Here is a 25,278-nt window from a genome sequence, read left to right as displayed (position 1 = left end):
GTAAGCTGATTTTATTCTCTGGCCTTTGTATAAAATAATTTAATAAATATGTTAGTGGGAATTAAGGATACTTCTTTAGCAGGAGTATGCTGTAATACTAATGGAAAGCAGGATTAATAATCATAATGGAAAATAGGATTATTTTAAAAGATATGAAGGGTATCTAGTTCAGACCCTCCTAAAATGGGCCAGATATGAAAAGTATCCAGTACAAACCTTCATAAAATGAACATTTTCAAATGTCAGCATTAGGCTTCTCACATAACAAGTATGCTTTGCAGTTATGCTGCAGAGTAGAAGATAATTGTCATAGGTTACTATTGGATGTCAGTGTTTAATGACATTTACGTCACGTTATAAATGACTTCTTAAGAAGCTAAATATAATAATAATAACTAAGATTGTTACTCCTGTTCTGTTAGATTAAGCCTTGCTGTACAACTATTTAGTTATGACTGGAATGCACTGAGGTGGGAAACTTGTCTTGATGGTCCTGTATGAAGTACGCTTTTAAAAATAAGCCCCTGAAAGATGTCAAAGTTTTGATCATGGTTTTCTTGAAGAAAAAAAAAAAAAAAAAGACCGCAAGAAGCTTTGCATCCCTGAATGAAATGGATTGTGGTAGTTAAAGTGCTAGTTCAAGAGCTTACTGGCTTTTATTCCAGTTTTATTTTGAGCTTGCTTTTGATATCACTTGCTAAAATCATCAAAGGACACGAACAATAGGCTTATGCATTCACTGGGAAGTATTAAACCAATTTAAGCCAGAATTTGCAATGTGACTCATACTCTGCTGTGCTTGACTGGAGATGCTGGAAAAAAAATCTGGTTTTAGTTATGCTGCTCCCTTTATATTCCAAAAGGCAGGCCTGCTTAAGAGCGACTGCTGTTAGGACAGACTGTACACTACTGCAGATTTCTGCAGTGCTTTGCATGGCACTGTCCTTACAATTCAGTTTTCTTGCTTTCTGCCACAATAAAAACAATAATTTTTGGTATTCAAGAGCACCTATGACAACTCATTTATTTTGAAATATTGGAACTAATAAGGTTACTGTAGCTGTAGTAGTTCACTGTTAATTTTTTTTTATTCTGATATGGGGTTGCACATGAAAATGTGGAAGTATCTTGTTTCTACAGCACAACTTAGAGTACTTTTGAATTTAGATCTTTTTAGTGATGATGCAGCACCTCATTAGTAATAGTATGCTACAATCTGTCCTTTTCCCTTGTGTCTTAAATTATGCTTGTGCATTTAAGCAGAAATTTGGGGAAGACACATTACACTGACTATTAAACTCTGACTATCAAGGCATGAATTAGGTTTGATGCAGGGTCAGCCAAGAATGTAACTTGTTAGCAACAAATGCTTATATTGTTGTTTATTTTGACTGGGAGTGAAGACCCTGTGCTTTGTTACAATCAAGAAAATTACTTCATTCTTTCTGGATTACTCACAAAAAAACCTGCAATATACAAACAAGAAGAAATATCACATCCTTAGGCCCTCTAAACAATAGGGTAGCTGATTACTTCAATTTTCATTACTTATTTCTAAGGATACTAAGAATTGTATTAACAGTACAATACAAGTGCATTGCATGTATCATTGATCTGTAACTCTTAGGCACTGTGTAATCATGTATCACGGGTCTGGCACTTTGACATACTTAAACACCAAAGGTTTAGTGGAATTTGCTTTGCTAACAGTAATATGTGAGATATCACTACTGTGCATAAAATTGTATATTTTGCTGCTCAGTTTTTCTTTTATTTCTTCTTATTTCTTTAACTATACATCCCCTTAAACTATGAATGATAGCTGACCTTTTCATTTTACAGGATTCATTTTAGTTGCATGGCAAATGCTTAAAAAACAATATTTAGGTAGATTTCATTGAGCAGATGAATTATGGCAGGCTCAGTTATCAGTGACTGATGTTATGTGACATTTTCTCTGGGAATTTATGTAGAACTTTTTCAGAAGAGTCATGTAATGAGCCTCTTAATCATATTTCATGCACTTGGTATTGATGGATATGTTTTTCAGTGTGCGAGAGACTCTGGAGGACATGGCTGATGATTGATTTAGGATAGACAGGCTTGAACTGGGAGGAAAACAAAGCAAAAAATAACATGCCAGTATGAGAAAAACAAGCTACATTTTTATGTGCAGTAAGGAGGCATTCACATATTAAATTGATTATTTGGATAAGTATATGTTACATATCTAGAACATAGGTGATATTTGATGTGGGCATTGTTGTCTGTCAGAGTAGTATTTTTGACTCCTGTTAATACATTCTGAATATTTTTTTGTTGTTATGATGGGAAAATGGCAAAGGAGAAATAATATTGCTTATGTAATGAATGATTAGAACATGGAAGTTAAGAACAACCAAAGGTTAATTCAAGAGTAGTACAACAAAGGGGATTAAATAGATTATGATTTATTTATTTAATATCACTGTTACATGAACAGTGAGGTGCTATTTTTAGTACAAACTGCAAAGGAGAATGTTTTGGCCTGAAAGAGTTTTTAGTCCAAATAGATAACATAGTTTCAGGGCTGGATACTTGCAAGTTTCAGTGACCTGTATACAGATAGGCTTAGGTCCCAAATCAGAACACAACTGAGCTGTCCCACTGATGCCAGTAAGATTTCTCACAAGCTTAAAACTACACATGTGAAAAAAAATCATCTTGTGGTATCACATCATAACCGAGTTCCCTGAGCAGCGTAGGATATTGATCCAAGGTCTCTGAAGTGTTAGTTTACTTTCTTCATCATTTTTCTGATGCATGAGATAAGAAGTAGGATCAGTTTCCTGTAAAGAAAAAGATGTCAAACAGGTAAATTCAGAAGTGTGTGCATACATTGTGGGAAGTGATTTTTGAGTAAAACACTGCACTTAATGAAGATGCCTATATATTTTAAAGCAATTTTAAAAAGAACTCAAGCAATATCATTGTGGAATTGTGGAGGCAGAAATTTCAGATGACAATTCTGCTCTTCTGTAACAGTAAAACAAGGCTAGATAGTGTTGTTTACCTTAAAAATTCAGTGCAAGAAGATAAATAGCTAAGGAAAACCTTTGTGATTACACTGATCAGTTCTTTACCAATTAGTTTTAGACAAAATAGATGTTCACTTACTTTCAAAATTGTTCTGCTGTTACAGCTTTTTTTCAGCTATAAGTATATATTAAGTTTTGTTTTCTTCACATGTTTTGGAATTGGGTGGAAAAAATTTAGTTAACTTGTTTTGTAGCCACATTAACTCTTCATTTGGTGCAGCTTAATCTTTTCCTGTAGAGCTCAACCTCAGTAATAAGAGGCTGGGTGGGATGGCATACTTAAGGTTTAATCTATGGTAAGACTGATAAAAAATTTTTCCCATTACATATGACCAAAGTGCTTGAAATATAGTTGATAAGTAGGAATGAGTTTTTAACACAGAGATCTACACTGACTTAGAGATGGGAAAGCTCACGTGTATTGAGCTTAACTTGCTGTTAGTTCATTTTGACTTCCTGGATGTTCATCTTTTTTAGTGTGGTGCAACGAAAGGAACTACAAGAATGCTAGTTCATTCTGTGCCAACTTTCCACTCTCCCTATCTGGTAGTGATTGTGAGGAAACGCAGCAAATGCTTACGTGCTTTATAGTAGAGAACATGTCAGGTTTCTGGACAGCCACACAAGAACAACAGCTGAAGGTAAAGGCAGGCTCTTGTACATCAGTTGCAAAAGCTTTCAACTGCCAGTTAGAGTCAAGCATGAAAGGTGACAGGGTAAGCAAGTGGGAGGTGGACTGAGTTGAGATATCTGCATTGTGTTGTGCAAAATAAGCTTGGCCTTGCTGAAACCCTGTGAACGTCATGTGAATGTGGCTTTTAATGAAGAGAATAATTATAAAGTATCACAGGACGTTATTATTGTGCTTGCTATCTACTGCTAAGTCTGTGGTTGGACAAGAATTTGTGTAGTTCAGAGCTATGAATTGGTGGGGAGGTCCAAATATTCATTTTGTATTGTAGTGGACTTGGAACAGGGGCTGCTGGTAGTAATCAAAACAATGTTAGAAAACAGAGGAAATTTGGAAATGCTGCTCTTTGGGTTAACATAGGTTGCTGTAGTAAGCTCAGCCTACCTTTTGGTTTTTGAAAGCTTAGGTTTATTTTGAAAGTTGCATTTAGAGTTGAATCAAAGAAGAGTAGATAACGATGAATGTCTCTTCAAATTCCTGCTGAGGGAACTTTGAGATATTTTAGAGGCAATTGCTGTGCACTGGAAACATGTACTTTATTCTTAGAAGAGTCAGGCTATTTCTTGAAGGCAGTAATTTAAATGGTCATTTGCTCACCTCCCATTTGGAACATATCAGAAAAACCAGCTAAGGGCTGATGTAGCTGAAGTAAGGGATGAGCATAAGAAGGTCAAGATAAGCAAACTGAAGGCATTTTGTGTGGATTCAGCCTCTCATAATAGGCGATCTCTAACTTTTCTTTTAAAGACCCATTCACCTAAGGCTTTTAAACTGGAAATGACTTCATGTGAATTCAAAGAAGTGAAAGAAAACTCTGGTTCTTATATATAGTAATCTGTCACAGGAAGCAAACTTACAGGTACAAACATTTCCTAGTTTATTATTGCTATAATTGTTTGTAGCTTTCATTCCAGAAATACCCATCTTCAGAAGTTCTTCTGTTATAAAATAAATATGCTAAAAGGGCACAATTCACTCTTAGAATCATAGAATAGTTTGCATTGGAAGGGATCTTTAAAGGCCATCTAGTCCACCCCCCCTGCAATCAGCAGGTACATCTTCAACTAGATCAGGTTGCTCAGAGACCCATCCAACCTGACCTTGAATGTTTCCAGGGATGGGGCATCTACCACCTCTCTGGGCAACCTGTTCCAGTGTTTTACCACCTTCAGTGTAAAAAATTTCTTCCATATATCTACTCTGAATCTACCTTCTTTGAGTTTAAAACCATTACCCCCTGTCCTGTCGCAGCAAGCCCCACTGAAAAGTTTGTCCCCATCTTTCTTAATAAGCCCCCTTTAAGTACTGAAAGGCTGCAATAAGGTCTCTCCACAGCCTTCTCTCCTCCAGGCTGAACAACCCCAACTCTCTCATAGGAGAGGTGTTCCAACCCTCTGATCGTTTTTGCAGCCCTCCTCTGGACTTGCTCCAACAGGTCCATGTCCTTTCTGTGTTGAGGGGTCCAGAGCTGGACACAGTATTCCAGGTGGGGTCTCACCAGAGCGGAGTAGAGGGGTAGAATCGCCTCCCTGGACCCTGCTGCCCATGCTTCTTTTGATGCAGCCCAGGATAAGGTTGGCCTTCTGGGCTGTGAGTGCACATTGTTGGCTCATGTCCAGCTTTTCATCCACCAGTACCCCCAAGTCCTTCTCTGCAGGGCTGCTCTCAATCAGTTCATCCCCCAGCCTATGTCGATACTGGGGGTTGCCCTGACCCAGGTGCAGAATCTTGCACTTAGCATTGTTGAACCTCATGAGGTTCTCAAAGGCCTAGGTCCCTCTGGGTGGCATCCTGTCCCTCCAGCGTGTCAACTGCACCACTCAGCTTGGTGTCATCTGCAAACTTGCTGAGGGTGCATGCAATCCCACTCTCTGTGTCATTGTGAAGATATTAAACGGTGCTGTTCCCAATACAGACCCCTGAGGGACACCACTTGTCACTGATCTCCATCTGGACATTGAGCCATTGACCACTATCCTCTGGATGTGACCATCCTCATCCACTGAACAGTCCACCTATCAAATGTATATCTCCCCAATTTTGAGAGCAGAATGTTGTGGGGGACTGTGTGGAAGGCCTTACTGAAGTCCAGTCCCCACAGACTTCACCTGACTGCCATGACTTCTCAAATATCATGGAGTGTGGCTTGGCAACTACCTCAACCAATTCCCTCAGGACTCTGGGATGCATCTCATCAGGTCCTATACACTTACATATTTTCAGGTTCCTCAGGTGGTCACAAACCTGATCTTCTATTATAGTGGGAGGGACTTTGCTGCCCCAGTCCCCATCTTGTGGTCCATCCACTTAAGAGGTGTGGGAAGAGAGGTTGCCAGTGAAGACTAAGGCAAAGAAGTTCCTGAGTACCTCAGCCTTCTCATGTGTTGTTACCAGTTTTCCAGTCTTGCTCATCATCAGGGGCATGCTTTCTTTGACCTTCCTTTTCTGGCTGACATACCTGTAGAAGCCCTTATTATTCTTTGCATCTGTTGCCAAGTTCAGCCCCAGCTGCACCTTGGCCTTCCTGACCCCCTCCCTACACAAGTAAGCAGCATCCCTATACTCTTCCCAGGACACATGTCCCTGCTTCCACTGCCTGTGCATTTACTTCCTGCTCTTTAGTTTGACCAGCAGGTCCCAACCCAGCCATGCTGGTCTCTTGCCTTCCTTTCCTGATTTCTTATACCTGGGGATCAAGAGCTCTTGCACTCTGTGGAAAGTGTCCTTAAAAATCTGCCAGCTCTGTTCTGTTCCCTTGTCCCTGAGGGCAGTTTCCCAGGGGGTCCTATTGACTAACTCCTTGAAGAGCTGTGCTGCTTTTCCAGCAGATGTTGGGGTGGCTGAAGTCCCCCAGTCAACTGTCCCAAGGCCCCAAAGTCTCTTATGATTGCCTTTGGACTACCCACATGGTAGTGATTTCACCACCCTATCACTTCTGTTGTGATTTCACCACCCACATGGAAGAGCAGTAATGGGAAACAGTCGGAGGGCTGTACCAGGCTAGGAAGTTTCCTAGTGATGTCCTTAACCTGGGCCCCGGGGAAGCAGCAGACTTCCCTAAGAGGAGGGCCTGTCTGGCATATCGGACCCTCTGTTCTGCTCAGAAGGGAGTTGCCTATAACTATAACCTACCTGTCTTTTCTTCCTCATAGAAGTGGTCATGATATGGGCGATAGGCTTTGTGACCTTGGTGACACCTCTGGTGTAGATGGGCCATCATCTATTCACTGGCCTTCCATATCCAGAGTCTCACACCTGCTGTATAGAGGCATCTGGGAATGTGAGGTGGGCAAGGAGGGGGTTCGCCTGCAGCCCCGAGCATGGACTTGCCTCCATTCACTTCTTTCCTTTAAGCTACTGCCTTCAGCCTGGTGAGGGGAGGATACAGGGCCACAATGATCTGTTTTGGCGTTTTTTTGTTTCTTTTCTTCCTTTTTCTGGTGGCTGTTCCTGTTCCCATCTCAGGGAGGGCAGAGTTTGGTTCCACCAGTCTATCTCTTTCTCAGACTCCCTGGTGCTCCTTAAAGTTTCCACTTCCTCTTGTAGCTCTGCCCCTAAGCTGAGTGGATTGTCCACCTGGTCACACCTCAGTCACACCTCTTATTCAGCTTTCATTCTTCAGTTCAGTTCACTTAACCCATTACTCCTAGGATTAAAGTTTTCATCTATTTTAGGCATCTAGGCTAAGCTAAGTGTTTAGGCTTTCTCCACAGTTACAGAGTAGAAGAGAGATTTCATCCCACTAAGTTCTGTAAATTGGTGCCTAAACATGCCTATATCTATCTATTGATTACCCAGAAAACATTTTAGCTTACTTTTGTTTTACAGCTACCTAACTTCAGATACTGTTATTACAGGCTCTGATGACAATTTCCTCTCCTTTTCTCTCAAGTTTCTAGGTATTCAAGTAATTTCCCTTCTGTCCAGTTTTTACCCAATGTATCATATTGTTGTTCATTTAATGACTTTATTAATTTCCTTTAAATATTTCTTAAATGTTAAACTGTTTTAATGCAGATTTAAATTAGAATCCAGTGATTACCTTAGTGTTAAATTTTTTTTTTTTACCTCCCAGCAGAGAACTTAAAAAAGCTCAATAATAATAATGGAAGTTTGTTTCCCCAGGTCATAGCAGTAAGTTACTTGTAATTTTGGTGACTGTATTTTTTTCTAACAGCATAACCATTTCTTCTTTTTATACTCATTTACCTGTCTCCTGAGGCTGCGGATGTTTTATGATTCTGCTTCTTGCCTTTAAAAGGCCACTAAGATGCGTGGAATTCACTGAAAGAATTTACTTGTGTAAAATACCATACAACTTGGTTAAGTTGTTTTGTGATGATTTATTGCCTGGTATACCTGACATGGCTGTAAGATTGATGTGTATAAATGAGGACAAGCTCATTACTCTCATGGATATGGATCATCTGAGTAAGAAAGAAAATGACTCAAAGGCAAGGAGCAATTTTGTATCTCTCCACTGTGACAGTTAGCAATTTGTATGTTGGGGATTTTGAATATCATCTTGTGTTTCTGTGATCCTTGTGTCTGTTCTTGAAATTGTATGTTGTGAAGGAGTCTGTACATGTTGCTGGGCTGCTGCATGAGTGATAAAAATCAGTGTATCTAGACTTTTTGTTTGTCTCATTTGTACTTATTTTAACAGTAATACATTATTTTGATTTGGTGGTGTTTTACACTCATCTTGCATTTTGATTTTGAAAGCTAAGCGGCACTAAAAGCTGAACATGGAAAGTTAAACCCAATGATTGTGCTAAGCACCTTTTACTCAGGCTGTTTTTCCTGTTTACATCAGACCTGATCGCATCTTAGCCTACTCACCCTGTTGTGTGCTATTCAGTTTTCAGCTCTTGTCATCTTTTGTGTTCTATGTTTGTAAAAGAAACCATTTTAGAAAGGTGCCTTTGGCTGCTGATGGCAAAGTAGCGAAGATGCATGCAAGTGTGCAGTATATTAAACGCCCACCAACTTGCCATGTTACTTTGAAGTCAAATGTTCAATAGTCTTGAGAGTTGCTTTAAGGTCTGATTATTTTTATCCAAGGATTGTGTGCTTTGTTTTCTTTTTCCTTTGGGAATAGTTCTCTAGCTCCTGTTTCTGTTTCAGGCCGAGATTAGAAGAAGAATGGAGAGTTGATTCCTCCCTTCCTCCTCTTTTTACAGTTAATAAAGTGTCTGCCTGCCCCACAAACACAAGGCCATCCTGATTTGTAGCTTCTTAAACAAGTGTGAGCTCAGGTGGAATTCTACAAATGGAATATATCCATTTGTGACAGTATGCTGATCCCTGAATTTTGGAACTGTTGTCACAGAATGGCAAGTGGGTTGCGTTTTCTTTTCTTTTGGGGAATTAGTTTACTTAATTAAAATCTTGACTAAAACAGCAGAATTTAAACAATCACTTTATTTCTTACAATGTTGGCTCTGTGACTGTTTGGATGGCAGAACAAGACCTGGATATTTCAAGGAACTGGAAGAAAAGATGTGTCCTCTCACCAGTGGGTTTTATTACAAAAGGGATCTTTGTTTAACACATTGGCAAGTTGTACTGCCCACTCTCTTGAAGGTTTTGGAGGAGAAATGAGGCATCTTCCAAGATTTTATTTTGTCTAAACAGAAGTATTTTAAAATAAAGTATGAAATGTTAGGATTGCTGAAGGAAATTAGTACCTAAAAATAATAAACATTTCATGCTTAGCCAAATTTGGTGACTTTTCTGGTAAGTTTGACTTTAAATTGTGCACTTGTCCAAATATTGTGTATTTCATTGTTTTTTCTTGTCTGTCACTTGTACATCCACCTGAGATGTTTATCATACTGCCTTGTTTTTAATGTACCCCAGGGAAAAATTAAGGAGGCTGCTAGTCTTGCATTAAAAGCATGACTGGTGGATCTATTTAAGCTCACAAAACCTCAGAGTGTTTTCAGAGGTGCATCTGAAATCGCAGTTTGAGAGCCCAATCGTAACTTATTCTTCAGGTATTGGTGAAGTCTCAAAGCAGAATTTAATGATCCATATGTTTCTACAGTTGAAACTATAATATTAAAGTACAGCAGTGCAAACTAGTGGCTGAGTTTGAGCTCAATTTCTGCCTATGATTGAACAGACTTTTTTCATGTTGGATTAAAACTTTAAAACTATCAGGCTGAGAAGGAAATTTGCCTGCTGGTGAAGGCAGTGTGGATCACTGAGCAGTACTAGGTTCGTCTGTATGGGATGCTACTTTCAAGGAGGCTAATCCAGTTCAGCTGAATGTGAACTCTCTGAGGACCTTTGCAGACCTTATCCTTCGATTACGTTCTTTGGCCTTAACCCCTGAAAAACAAATGCAGTTCATACTCATTATCAAAAACTTGCACAGAATACTCAGATAACAGTATGAGAGAAAATAAACTCCATATAGCAGATGGCTTGCAAAGCCATAGTCCTGTGGCTTACTGGCAGCTACGGTTCTAATGGCCCATTGCACTATTAGACTATGCCTGTACTAGTAAATAAAATGCATAAAGGCTTTTTATCTGGCCCTAAAAGCAACTAGCACAGCATGGCTGTTGTCCATGTGGCTAAACCTTCTCCCCTCTGCAAATGGGTTGTCTCTGTCCATGCTGTCTATTTGGAACAGCTTGAGCTATTCCATGAACCATCGCCTGGGTATTGCTTGGGAGAGTGCTAGTTGGCAGGGGGTCAAAGCTGTGCTGGAGGCTGTGTTCGTTAAATGCTGTGGATGATTATGGACAGTGACTGAGTCAGCGGCCTGATCCTGCTGAGCTTACTAAGGTAAGTGTAGTAATAAACCCTGTGTAAGGACCATGTTGGAATCTCTGATACAATAGAATAGTCTCCTAAAGTAAATTTAGTAAGCTTACACAGAAAAACTCCCAGTCTTTCAGAAAAGTGATTCATGGTCTACAGATGAGATTCAGTTAAGTATTTCTTTGTATCTGTAAGCTTAACCTGTTGTGTGGGACATCTAGCCCTTGAGCAGAATAGAAACTTAATTAGTAGCCACACTGGTTTTTGATGGTTCCTATGTACAGGTAGGTAGTGTGCAGATAGTTGCTGTAGCACAGTCAGAGAATGCAGAGCATGCAGGATCTTGTATCGCCAAGCATTTCCAGCCTTGCTGCAGGCACTCTGTGAGGGAACTGAGTGTACAGAACACGTGCAAATCTACCCCTGTCAGAGCTATGTAGACAGGTGTTGCTTTGAGACTTCACTCTCTTTATTCAGGAATTGATGTGGGGAAGGGAATATTATCCAAAAAGTTTATTTAGGAGTGAATTTGTGAGAAGAGAAGCTTGTCTCTTCCACACACAAACTGCAGGTCTGCTTTTGCAAGGAGCAGGTGGCTGATGGGTACCTCATAGCTCCTGGCAAGCCTTGAAGCCCACAATAGCTATTAGAGCTCATTTGATGTATCTAAATGACAACAAAGTGTCAAACTTTGATTATGTTTTTAATGGAATTGGAAAAGTGTCTGAACTTGTTAGAAATTTTTTTTCTATCTAGGTATATTTCATGGCCGTGTCGTACTACATTTGTTTGATAAGCCTTTTAAACCTTTTGACACTTCTTTTCTGTTGCCAATTTGGAAGAAGCCCTGGGATCGCTTTATTGAAATAGAAATTGCTATAATACAAGGAGTGACCATGTGATAAATGTCACTCTTGCTTATACTGGATGATTTCCAGGCAACAGATTTATGTCAAATTACAGCATTTTAATGATGAAAATGCTAACAATTTCAGAAGAAATTATTATTTGCAGGAAATAGCTCTTGAAAGAAGGCAGGGTGAATGCTATGTGCTAAGCTGTTAGAGGAGGTAGGGTTGTTTTTTTTTTCCCTTTAAACTCAGCAGTGCTTGGTGGACAGGTTGCACATATGAAAACCACTGTTCTGGTTGACTGCCTCAGCTTCTGCAGGTATCAGCCAGAGTAGAGGCAGAAGTAGCAAAGAGTGTATTCGTAAGAAGTGCTCCTTCGCTGGAGTTCTCCGAGGTGAAGTTTGGTAGCCTCCTCCATAGAGGCATTAACAGTTTGGCGTAAAACCTACTGGGGATAAGATTAGACTCTCTTTAGCAATGACAGATGGTAGAACTGTTAGTTTATTTGTTCTCAGTTTGCTGTCTAAAGACTGTGAGTGGTATATTTTGTTAAAAAATGTGTGGGAGAGTGACAAAGATAAAGGTTGCTTTTCTGGAAGAGTACTGAACTGGAGAATGGGACTGATAAGAGAAGGGAAGGAGTGATGAGTAGGGATACTGCAGTGTGAGTGCAGTGTGCCAGGGAAGGGTGAGAGGCAAAGACAGGTCTTTATGTTTAGCAGGTGTGGGAAAGCAAGGGTTCCTACCAGGATCCAAAGTCTGTGTAGGGTTGCTTCAGTCCAGGGAGGCAGTGAAGACTGATGATCTGGAAACTGAGTGGGACAGTTGCTCTCTTCAGTGTTATTTTCAGGGAAGTTCCATAGCACCATGCCAGTCTTCAGTTTAGGTTCTGAGAAACCTAATGATCTGAGAAACTGGGGCAATAACAAATAAGGAGAGGTTGTAAGTTTATGTGACAGCATCTCCATCCTTGCTCCTCATTCAATGACTTGAGTGTTACACTGTTCACATTCCAGTCTGAGGCGCTTATTTGGAAAGGATTGTTTATAACAGATGGTATGTTAACTGCACCTTCTTCTCATACAAGTAACTGTGTATGGCTTATTGTTCCTTCTATATATAATGATTGTATATATAGGTGTTATTTCTAATGGTGCTTGTATAGAAATTTTTCCAGAGACCAGTTCTTTATTTTTATTGAATGATACCTTATTGTCTGACTGTTTCCATTGATTGTACCTGAATTACTTAATTAGGAAGTATATATACATGGATGAAAGGGATTTGTTTCAGTTTTTGCAGAATAAGTTTTTGTATTTCTTTACTGATAAGAGGACTCAGCTGCAAGATTGACGTCTATGGGGTTAGTATTGAAAACCTGGTATAGCTTTCATTCTAATTTGCAAGTTTATTGCTATTTAGAATTCTTATCCAAGGAAAAACAAAGGTTAGTGAAGGTGGAAAAATCAACCCTGTTCTTCCTGGACCTTCACTGGGGGTTGTTTTTAATGGTTAATAACATTTCTTTTCTTCCTGTAGGCAATGTTCAGTCTCTGCATGGTTGAAAGCGAAGCTGATGAGGTGAATTTGCACGGTGTCACAAGCCTTGGTTTAAAGCAGGCCCTGGACTTTGCATATACTGGACAGGTACTGTACATTTCCTCAAACTGAGTCACGAATTAAAGCAAACTGCAATAAAATTTGAAGATGACCTTTACAAAGATACTAGAAATTGTTTTTCTTGTGCACTGCCCTGTACAAGGTCTTTCGATCTGACAGATCTTACTTTGGATATACTGTTGTTTTTTGGTTTTTCTTCTCTCTCTGTAGAGGGACTGTCTAATAAAAACACTGCTTATGTGCATTGCTACCAGGTAGCGAACCATGTAGGACTTGCATGCCCCTTCTATGGTGACCTGGCTATTCATAAGAACTTAATGTGGGTTGATTCTGCACGTTAATCAAATGTAAAGAAAGGAAGAATGCCCTAGGTGTTTTCCTAATAATAAATATTTACAAACTCTGCTGTTTTGACAAACCATATAATTGAGGGAAAAAGTAGTCTCTTACTCTCTGGACAGATGCAGTCCAAGCATCTTTGTAAATGCTTGTAGGTACTGTACATATTTATCATAGCATTTTTTATGATAACAGTGTATGTATCATGTTATGTTACTTCAGAAAATGCAGAGTGATGCTCCTCTTCCTGCCTCCCCCGCTCCCCCTCAAAAATTAATAATTAAAAAAACCTGCCATATCTGTACACTACATGCTTGGGCAGTGTTGCTGTATGACTTAATCTCAGTTCAGAGTTCATAGATAGGGAGTTCAGAACTTCTTAGCATCCAACTATTTTTGCTTTGGACTCTAAAATTATAGATAAACTATTTCTGGAAATATTGCTGGAACAACTGAATTTATTGATGAGTATTTGTTTATTAGTTAATTTTGAAAATGAAAGCTTAAATCCATCTTATGTTATTCTGGAATAGTTGTTGGGTTGTACAAATTTAAGGCATCTGTTTCCATACTGTGGATTGAATATATGGCTGTAATTTTTTCAAAGGGAATTATATAGAAATAAAGATTTTTTTTTCCCTGATTTAAAGGAGCTATTTTTGTCACCAGCCCACACAACAGTTATACTTTAGCATTGGCCTTAGAGATTAGCACTTGAAATTTCTGTGCTTCTGCTATCATGGAAAAGATAACTTACTTGAAGATTTCTTTCATATAAATAAGAGGCAGAGGTGCCATGCTATATTACAGAGTTGTCTGCAGATCTCAGTACATGGCTGTCATCAGTATGCCTTTTCTTTCAGTTGAAAGTTCTGATGTACAACATCGAATATTTCCTGTGCTGTGGAGCACCTGTATCATCTTAAAGTCATTTGATACTTTAGGTTGGTTATTCTGAAGATAGAACCCTTGTTGCTAAATAGAAGTATCCAAAAGATACTTTTCCAAAGCCAATTTTGAGAAGATGGGTTGTAGTTGACTTCTATCTGACCCATCCTGTCTGCTGTGAATAGAGGAACATTCCCATGTCTTTCAGCAAAATTCAAAGTCTTATAAACCTGTGTAAAATACGTTGAGAACCCTGAAAAGATGGAACAATCCACCCCACCTTGCTTCCAGGGTAATATCCTCAGCCCCTGAGTAAATAATATGTGCCTTCTATCCTTGGTCCTTTATGGACTTTTGAGTCTTTCATTTTCAGGTATAATCTACTTTGAATAAATGAGTGGGTTTCTTCAGTTAAATTATAGCTGTGTGCTTATGTACAGTTGCTCAAATATATAAATGATTATAGGGCAAAATTTGCACTCTGTGCCTGTGAGATACACCAAGTGCTACTTTGAAGCGCAGAGAAATGAGAAGGTTTCTCTAGGAATTATCTGATAAAGATGCCTTTGAAGCCTAACTCAGTGATATGCGGATCAGAGAATTAGCAATGTCGAATTTTCCCTTTTGTCCTTGAAATTCTCTTCTGGCACTGCAATTATATGTATTGAGCATTGCTTATGTACTGACTCAGGCTGACAGAATCTGGGTGAACATTTCAAGGTAGTGAGTGGGAGTAATCCACAAAGGCTGTTAATAAATAACTGGATTACTGCATGCTTACATCAGAGAGAGTTCTGAAAACAGAGTTGTCTTTAGTTTGAGTCTGTGACCTCTTTCTGATTTAAAAACAAACAAATAAAATACTTCTTAGTAACCCAAAACTCATTCATGCCAATTACAACCCTATATTGCCCTGAAAATGTAGGTATGTATGTGCTTCTGAAAAGTGAAAGCCATGAACTCTTTTTTCCTTTTTTTTTTTTTCTTAACATATTTGGCCAAAATGTTAGTCCAAAAAATTGCTGTTTCTTTAGGTAACGCTATGGAACTGACAACAATTTAGGGACAGTCCAAAGGTATCCATGTCTAAACAGATAAATATTTAGTTTCAGCTTTCTTCTCTTTATTTCTCTAATATTTTGCTAGACTTGCATTCAGTTTGAAGTGTAGTAGCTCAAATGTAACTTTCTGTGTAAAATAATATATTGGAGACATCTGGTGGAAGTATTTAATATTGCATGATGGCAATATTTGATGCCTGCAGTTTTTGAAAGTTATCAAAATTAAGAATTTTAATTTTTAGCATGATATTGCAATCTGAAATGAAACTCTGTCATCCTTGCATTTTCTTTCTTTTTTTTTAATAATTCGAAATATGACCATGGACTTAAAATAGCAACTTTATCATCCTGTCCACCTAGGCAGACAGTGCCTTATCGTAATTACTGCTGGAAATACTTTTCTTCTAAGGGAAAATTGATTGTTCAACAGAAGAAAAGACTACAGTAAAACTCAAATATAAATAAAATCGCAATTCCAACTGAATTAATCCATTACAATAGTCCTTAGTCATCACAAGAAAGAAATATTGGTATGGCAATAAATAAAAACTAACAAAAGGAATAGCAGCAGAATTTGGTTTTGTTCTTTGCATGACGGCTCTCAGTAATTTTCTAATAATGAAATCTTTGGCAAAAAATTGTCTTAAACATCTTCCCTCTTGGCCTTAGGCATTTTACCGTGTACCCCCCAATATTCAGAATTCAGAGATACAAGACTCTTCCTGGTGTAGCTCTTGTATCCTTTCTTCATAAAAGGGCTTTAAGGTCATTCTCTTTTACTTCACAGCTGGCAGCAATAAAGCCAGAACAGGGAGTCTGTGACTAGATTACTCACACCTCCTCTTCACAGGGGCATTTTGCAAGTGTCAGATGTCCATTGGAAGGGAGGTGGATGAAGTACAAGCAATACAGGAACTGTATATTTTAGATATTAATATAGAGAAACAGTTCCTGGTGCAGGGTTTGGAGCTCACAGTTCCTTCTAAGAGTCTTAACCCCTAGGTCAGAGAGTCATGGGCACTGCCTGCTCTTTCTGACTTTACTTTGTTTGTTTGTTAACTATTCTGTTACCAAGAGACGTAACCTCATTTGGAGGAATGGGATAACCCTTAAATAGGCCAGTGTAGTTGGGTCAGCATTCATTACAAGAAAAGGTGCTTTTGATCAAATGAAAACCTTTGGACATTTGAAAAGTTTTAGTGCTGAAAACAGGCTCTTATTAGTGCCAACGGACTGATTTGTTTGAACTGAAATTTTGAGGCTTTTCATTTTGGATGAGGCTCTTGCATTCCTCCTCAAATTTAGATCCAGCAAACCACATAATTCATGTTGATCTCATATACATATATAAAATCTAAGCAATACCATAATTTGAATCGGCTGTCAGGCACTGCAGTATAGTTTCAAGAAAGAAGAATTGTGGAAGAAAACTGGGTTTAATTTCTAGTAGATGATTGTGATCCTAATTCAACAAAAATACAAATACACAGTTGGAGTCCTATGTATACTGAAGTGCTTCACTGACTTGGATCTTTCTTCTTTGTAATTAGGTTCTATCATATGTCTTTAGTCTATGGTAATAGAAATATTTTGCATTTAGATAGAATTTTTGTTTGAGGAGCTCAAAACACATTTACAAAAGCAAGTAATTGCTGTCCTTACTTTGTTCCATCATAGACAGGACATTATTTTGGGAGAAAATAACTTTCCAAAAGCCACAAAGCAAACCAGCAGCTTTAATAGGGCTTAATATCAAGTTCTTCTGACCAAGTCCTGATTTTCTAACTGGCTGGTGTCTTTCTAAACGATAATGTTTTGTTCCTGTAGTAATAGAAATTAAGCTGTCTTCCTGAAGTTATAAAATTCTAAATTACCAAAGCTGAAAAGAAAGAATCAGTGAGGCAGCCCTAATGTAAGAGATGTTTTATGTTCAGCTCCTTCTCCAAAAGCAGATTTTGGGGTAAGTCATCCTGTCATATCTTCTTAGCCCAAGATTAACACAGCCTTACACCCTGCCTAAAGAAAGAACGTTGAAATGTTTCCTTTTCTTGAAAGCCATCTATGAAGTTGTGTTTATAATGATTGAAAATAGGCTTTAAACTTTTCCTGTTTCATAGCATATTGAACAGATTTTCTTTTACTCATAAAATGATAACATAGCACCAGTCTTTATTAAAGGGGTATCAGTATATTATTCTAGTTACAAATCTAGAACTTCATGGTATTTTCAGATAAGTTGTTATTTCATGTGCTTGGGTTGCTCTCTATTACTTCAATCCATTATCAATGTGAGTCCTACTTAATTACTGCCTTTATTTAGTAACTTTACCTTCTATTCAGTTAGTTTAAAAACTGTCATCCTGTAACAGCTCTTGTCACTTTGCTAAACAGGTTTCATGAACTAGTAGGAGCACCGTCTGGTGATTTTTTTCAAATTCATGCACACAAACCTATGGTTAGTTAAAGTATTATCTTACAGCTCCTTTGTGAAATTATTCTTTTTCTTTTGTCAGTCAAATACTTCAGCTTAGTTTTTTGGCAAAAAAAACCATGAAAGTGTGAAAGGTGTTCTCGGATAATAAAGAAATAGTAGTAATAAATATTTGTAAGTACAACTGTTTCTCCTGATAATTGCTTTGATTCCTTTATAGAACCTTGGCTTTCATCTCTCATCAGATCCCCCTTCATTTGATGGTGACAGTTTTTTTTTAGTGATCAACCAGTATTTAATCTGCCATTTTTACTTAAGGCTGGAGGGAGACAGCTCTCAGTATCTTAGCACCTCTTATTCTTTTAATCCTTTCTAGCTCACTTGCGGATGGGTGTATTGCAAAGCCCCATTGCGATGTTTGATTTTCCTGGGTAAGTGACCTCCTGTGTCCTGTGTGTGGCAGTTCCACTGGTTGCCTTTTGATTAAAGCGAATCATAGGGTTCAGTTAAACTGCCCGGTATCCCTAGCAAAAGTGACTGCAACTGTCCCTGTTCTTTCCTACCAGGGACAACGTGCCAGGTTCCTGGAAAACTGATTATGGCAGGACTATGTTGCTGTAAATACTTAACATCATTTTTCAGTGTGATTTCAAAGCCGAAAATGTAAATTTGATACTTAGTTTTGGACACTTTCCTTTTTACTTCTGTCATGAAGATGAGCTTGGTTTTGTTTCTAGCACTAGGTTACAGCTACTAGGTGTTAGGTTCACAGTTCAGCTACAGATTGCCCAGAAGGCATAGAATAACACAGAGCTTATTTAACTAAGCTGTGGACAAGACAGCTTTTCTAGAGCTGAAAGTAATCAAAGTAATGAAACGTCTTCCCAAAAAATAGTGAATTTCCTTGGAGTCCTACTTATAATAATGGTATTTACTTAATATAATGGTACTTACTTCATAATGGTATGAAGCTGTGTCAGGAGAAGTTAAGTCTGGACATTAGGAAAAGGTTCTTCACTGAGAGGGAGGTCGGTCACTGGAGCAGGCTCCCCAGGGAAGTGGTTACAGCACCAACCCTGTCAGAGTTCAAGGAGCGTCTGGACAACACTCTTAGTCATATGGTTTAGTTTTAGGTTGTCTGGCGAGGAGCCAGGAGTTGGACTCAATGATCCTTATGGGTGCCATCCAACTCCAGGTATTTTATGATTTATATGCTGTGCATTTAACATAGTTTTTCATTTAGTTTTCTGGAAAAATATTATGACATATATCAGAGAAATGCTGGTCACGATTCCTTCTGGCATTGGCTAATGAGGCTGGGTTTTGTAATGAGTACTAGCAAACATTACATTGCCAGGGCTTTGGGAAGCTTCCCCAGGGGGCTAGAACATTCTTCCCTCACTCACACTTTTTTGAAGCAGCACTTCTCAAAGTGTGAGGAGCTCAGGATTCAATTGAAACTTGAATGAATAGGGAGACAGGCAGAAGTGCTAACTGGTTGCTAGTGAAATGCAGTCTAAATTGCTCTAAAAGAAAAGTTACTTTTTTTGATTGCTATGAAGCACACAGAATAGTCTCCAGAGGGGAAAAACAAGTGGTACTTTTGTTAGATGCCTGTCTTGTTTGAAATGCTGATCACTGCAAGTGAAGTCAAGGAGGAATTTTCTTTTGCATCAGACTGGCAGTAATCTTAGGGTTGTTTTTTTCCTCTTGTTTTCTGTGTTAAATTCCATATGTTTTACTTTCTAGAATTTTCTGACATGATATTACATATTTCCATACTGTTATAGTGTAATGCTGGTTTATTTTTAATGTGAATTGTGTGACCACCTTATTCCATGGCCCCACAAACAGCTGTGTGGAAATGAGAAGGAAATACAGGCATATAAATGAATCGCTGGAATGAAGGTGATAGAATTGCAGTGTCAATCTCTCCATCTTTGGCTGAGCACACAGTTTAGCCTCTTTGGGCCTCAACTATCTTTAGTTTAGTGTCTTTAAAAGTGCCTGGATGAACTATAATGGCCTGCAATAGACAGGGAATATATTATATGGTCTAATTGTTCTTTCCAGATATAAACCTCATGAGACTCCATAGAGGTCATAGTTAATCTGGACCTTACATTCTCCCTCAGGCTGTAAGTTTCTTTGTAGGGAAGGACAATTTAAGGAGTTTCTTCCTTACTTTTTTGTCCATTACTGCCTTCTTTGCTAAGAATACACATTTTCCTGTTGGCCTATACTGGTTTGTTGGTTGTAGCAGGGCAGGAGGTATTAAAAGAGTAGGAGAATGTTCTCAGTCTGGGCAGTGTGGAGGTAGGGCATGAGCAGTTGTCTTTGAGAAAGGGTGGTGGTTCATATACTGCTCCTAGCCCAAGAAGTCGTAGCTGCTAGTTGCTTTGTGTTGCCAAGAAGTCTCCCAAAGAAAACTGATTGAAGAGGGAGGTAAGATGTGTGACCCCAGCTAATCTTTTCCACGCTTGCCCAGAGCTTGAAGATGTACTGGGTCAGGGGGGATGTGGAGTGAGTTGGGAAAGGAAGAGGGAATGAATTCCAGTTCTAGAACTGCTGCCCAGAGGGAAGATGTACAGAGAGATGTTCAGGGCCATGTGTATCTGTGACCATGGGGATGATTATGAAATTCCTTTTTCTGCCTCTGAATTTTGCTTCAGAAGCTCAGGTTTAATTTATGAACGTTTCTAATTCTTGTATTTGCAGAGCAGCTTTCCTCAGTATATCAACGAAGCATAAATGGGTGCATTTCCATGTAGGTTTGAATTGTACATCAAAGAAATGTGGATCTAAGAAGCTGTGTAATCTGCCCTTCTGGATCTTGTGAACTCAGCATTCACTTGCAAAGAAACACCAAATTTTTGCATCCTTTCTATCCCTTGGCTTATGGATCTGACCACAAGAGGGAGTGATCTGGATTTAGTGCTTGCTCCCTGAAGGGTTTGTGGGATGGTGGAGGGTAGAATGGTTGCCTTGAAGAATAGGATTTGTGTCTGAAAACACAGTCATTGTGGGGGAGGAGAAAAATAGCTTGACAAAGGACATCATTTTGAAAACGAGCTGTACGTCAGACCTGGTAGCTTGGGAAAGTAAGTTATTCAGGCTGTCTACAAAATCTGCCCTTTGTATACAGGGAGAAGGTGGTTAAACTGATTTTCTTGGGTAGCATCACGGGCCAGAGAAAGGTTGAGAGCATGATGAAAATTAACCCTCCAAAATAAGGATTGAATAGAGGATTGATTGTAAGATGCAGCCAGATGCAATACCTGAATTGCATCTAATTAATCTTAATATAAAAATAGCACAGAAACCAGTCTTTAGATGGCATGTGTCATACAAAGGCACATCCTTCACTGGTGAAGATTGCAAAGTTTGTCTGAAGCTAATGGTTCCAAATTACTCCAAGCTTCTGCTCTGATAATTATGCCTTGTAACCCTTGGGTTGAGGATGGTGTAGGGAAAATTATTAAGCGTCTCTCTTTAGTTTTCACCCTAATTATTTGTGATTAACTTTGTAGGTGTGAATCCAAAGTAGATCTTCATTTCCCTCTCCTTAATTTTCAGTAAGCATCACTCTGAAGACCTGAGAGCTGTTGTTTTGAGGGTTAGACAAACAGAGGAGAGTCAGTCACTGTGTGTAATTCTGGTGTGCATATGGTGGTATTTATGTGCATTTACTGTTAAGATTTAGCTGGATGGCCTATATAGCATATAAACAGCTATGCTGGTAATTAATAAAAATCAAGTAATTCTGTTAATGCATGGAGGTGAAGAGGTGTGGAATAATTGTCAGTTACCCCAGTTTCAGTAGAAGGAAGTCTTGCAATATTTTCTTTCTTCTTTACTTACTGTCTGCTTTTTCTTGTGGTTTTACCAGCATGCAGTTTGCTGATGGTAAACACTTAGCACAGATGAATTAGTATTTTTGCCTATATCCAAATAAGTATTGAACACAATTCAGATAGTTCCATTTAAGGCAAAGTCTTGGAAAGAGACAAAATAGACTTTCGTTAGTTACCTTGGGAAGCACAAAGGTGAATATGTTATCTCAGCAGAATAAATTTTGCATGGTATAGGAAAGCTGAAAGTATGAAAGTAATGGAAAAACATGTAAGAAATATGTCTACCACTTTGAAATGAACTTTTGTTGCTGACTTTGTGCAAATCATCTCTAGGTAGTAACCAGTCACACTCCTTCCCTCTTGTCCTGCTTCTCATCTCAATGCTACTAGTATTATTTGTAAATGGATCGCTGTAGCTTTAAAATATATTAATATTGTCACAGTTAGATATACTTTATCTATGCCTACAAGGTAGTAATCTGCTTAGGGTTCTGGTCCTCTTCATATTGTGTCTTTAACAAGGCTAAGCTGGTGGTTGGCACTTAGTGAGGAATAGGGCATCAGATGACAACATCCTCAGTGTAAAAGATAGCTGAATAACACTGCAAGGTCTAAACCTGCCTGTTTTGTCAGTCTGACCTTGAGTTCTCCCCTGAAAGTGTTTGACAGTGTTGCTCTTTTTTTTTTTAATACTTGTTGGAGATATTTTTGTAACTGCAATCCTTTCTAGCTGTCCATTGACCTACCTCTCGTCATGCATAGCAACCTGATTAGCACCAGCCAAAAACCTGGATTGTGCTGGGCCTGATTGTCACTTACATGAAGATCCTTACTTGCCTTTCTGGCTAGATAAAGAACTTTTATACCATGTGTAAATTACATATATGTTCACTTAAACCCAAGTATGAATACACATATATAGTGATTTGCACAAGCTTTAAGCATGTCGTACAGTGATGGAACTCAATGTAAATGAGCTCTTGACATAATCAATCACCTTCTCTCCTGTTCCTAATACATCCATAATGTTGGGAGATAAATTGTGGTTTTGCTTGAAGAAATGCATACGTGGGTTTGTGGTTTTGGTTTTGGTTTTTTTTTTTTTTTTTTTTAAATTTTCCCTCAAAAACAGTTTAACTGCAAAAGATGCAGATAAGTTTCTTTCCTTTGGTTTGCCATCCTCCTTACTGTGCTGCATTTGAGATGTAGAAATGATGCTGTGAGATTAAACTAAATTGTGTGGGCAGAAGAAAAAGGATCTAAAAAAAGCCTTACTTCCCAGTGGAGCAGTGAGAGACTGACCTCATGTGGTGCAAAACCAAAGTTGCCAGGGGAAATACAACAAGGATAAAACTCTGAATAAACTGAGTATCTTTGAAAAATTAATTTTTCTCATGCATTTCTGATTTTTGTTGGATGCTGCACCACTTATTTTTAAATATTACTTTGGATGTTTGTAATGCAATTGCTGATAAGAAGTTGACCAGTGTCTGTATTCCCAAAGACTTTTTTGTGTCCTGAAAGGGATGCTCTAACAAGCTGACCCCAAGACAGCAGGCTAGGAGCTAAGGCCCAATTATCCTGGCTGCTGCCTCTGTGTGATTTTAATTGAAATGAGTAGGAGTTTCATGTGAGCAAGCGACAGGATAATCAGTCTTGGTTTCTAAGCCCTTTCTGGCAGTTCCCCAGCAGCATGCTCATTCTGCCTTCACAGCTTTGCTCTGTAAAATGAAGACAGTAGTTAGGAAAATTATGAAGTGGCACCATGCAGAATGGGAAGGGTGTTCCTAGCCTGTGTATTTTTTACCAGCATGAATATACTAATACTGGAGACTTCTGAGTCAATTCTGTTGGCCTGATTCATCATTATATGTGGAAGCATCCAGGTATGTGCATAACAAAAGGAGGTTCTGTTATTTTGAAAAGTCTCCTTTTTAAATAAATAACATGCAATTTATTTTAAAGGATTTAGGGAATAAAGTGGCTTATGGACTGTCACAGGAAAATCTGTTTAAAAATCCTTCAGGCAATTCAGGTGAACTTTAAAAACTCTGTCCCCATCCTGCAAAGACTTCTCTATATACTCTTTTTGTTCTTTATGTTGACTTAAATGTCTGAAATAACAAAGGCCTGTAGTATTTTTCACAAGTACTCTGAATTCTGCATGACAAACCTTCCATTTTCTTCTTTACAGATCCTCTTGGAACCGGGAGTGATACAGGATGTCCTAGCGGCTGGGAGTCACTTGCAGCTGCTGGAGCTTCTCAGTTTATGTTCTCACTATCTCATTCAGGTGAGGCTTCTCTGCCTGATTGTTGGCCATTTCTGTTTTGTAAGCTTTTGTTTCAAGCCTCATTTTAGCAGGAGAGTATTAGTACAATACCTGGGGTAATGCAAATGGCAATAAACTGGATTTCAGGAGACCTGAATTTTGAGTGTCATCTGGGTATCAGTTTGTGGTAGATCCTTTCTCCTCCCATCCATTTTGTCCATTTCAGTCCTGAAAACAAGGATGGTCCACTGATTAGTGTCAGCACATGGGAGCTTGATTCCCTCCTTTACCAGAGGATTTGCTTTCTTCTGCCTGAGTTTACCCAATGTTAATTATTTCCCTATTGCAATCATGAGTATTGTGAAGCATTCAGATGCATAAGTGTTCACAATGGAATATTGATGCGTATTTCAGGGCACTACTACCTCCAACTGAAGGGGTAGGGCTTATTACAATGGCATCTTATTCTCAAATGGCCTTGTGCCCATAATGCTGATATTATCGTCAACATTAGGGCTGTCATTATGGAGCAAAGAATCTGAATCCAGTAAAACAATTTTTTGTGCTTGGCTTGTATAGGAGGTGGCTCATGATGGTAACAAGGAAATAGCTTTGTGTATCTATGGAAAGCCTTATTAAAAAAAATTACAATAGCAATTCTACAGAACGGTTTCCTTTCCTTTGTAGCTTTTCAGTATTGTTTCTGAAATAGGGCGCATTGGCTGTATCTGTGCAACGGTTTGGCATGGAAATGCATGTCAGCACAATCCTCTCCGTATGTATTTGCCTTCCAACAGCATAGCTGCCTTTGAACAGTCTGAGTGTGCTTGGCAGCACACTGAGCTGCTGAGTACCATAGGCATGCAGGATCTCATGTTAAGAGCCTCAGGATGTACTTGAAGGCTCTGTGTCTTACAGAGAAAGAGTCTGTTCTTCGAGCGTTAGCCCTAGGGAAGCCCTCAAAATGTGTGTTCAGACAAGGTGATATTAATTTGTGCATTATAAATTGATCAGAAAGTTAAAGGAGCTCATAGAGTACTGCAGTTTGTATCAGGTTTGTTTTCAGGAATGTAAGGAGGGATTTAATTTTTCTGAGAAAATAGACATGGAATGTTTTGGGAAAGATGGTTGGTTTGAGAAATAAGAAATGTGAGATGCCAAATAAGCCACAAAACCATTTGAACTACCGGTTGTCAGGCAGGCATGGGAAGGGGTTACTCTAATGATAAAGAATGTACAAGCCTAACATTGATAGGCATACAGTGTGTTTAATGCCCCCTTAAAAATCAGTCAGTGTGAGCATGTCTCTGCCGCTTACGCGCTCTTCATCAGAAATTCAGCCAAAGAGACCATTGCTGCAAAGAAGCTAGGGGAAATTTTAGAGAGTAGGGAAGAAGCTGAGTATTGTGGAGCCAGCGAG

General features: G+C 38.8%; 1 protein-coding gene across 5 annotated transcripts in view; it reads left to right on the top strand.

Moving 5' to 3' along the window:
• The window catches only part of KLHL32 (kelch like family member 32), a 151,008-nt gene that overhangs the window by 63,773 nt on the left and 61,957 nt on the right, over positions 1 to 25,278 (top strand). For all 5 annotated transcript variants that reach the window (XM_064447595.1, XM_064447590.1, XM_064447592.1 and 2 more), the window contains 2 exons: positions 12,933 to 13,040; positions 23,781 to 23,879. In XM_064447595.1, the coding sequence (XP_064303665.1) occupies positions 12,933 to 13,040; positions 23,781 to 23,879 (207 nt within the window). The remainder of the gene's footprint in view (positions 1 to 12,932; positions 13,041 to 23,780; positions 23,880 to 25,278) is intronic.

The sequence above is a fragment of the Phalacrocorax carbo genome, chromosome 3, assembly GCF_963921805.1.
Source record: "Phalacrocorax carbo chromosome 3, bPhaCar2.1, whole genome shotgun sequence".
NCBI classification, from domain to species: domain Eukaryota; kingdom Metazoa; phylum Chordata; class Aves; order Suliformes; family Phalacrocoracidae; genus Phalacrocorax; species Phalacrocorax carbo.
The sequence above is the reverse complement of the archived record's forward strand: the minus strand, read 5'-3'. Positions and strand labels throughout refer to the sequence as shown.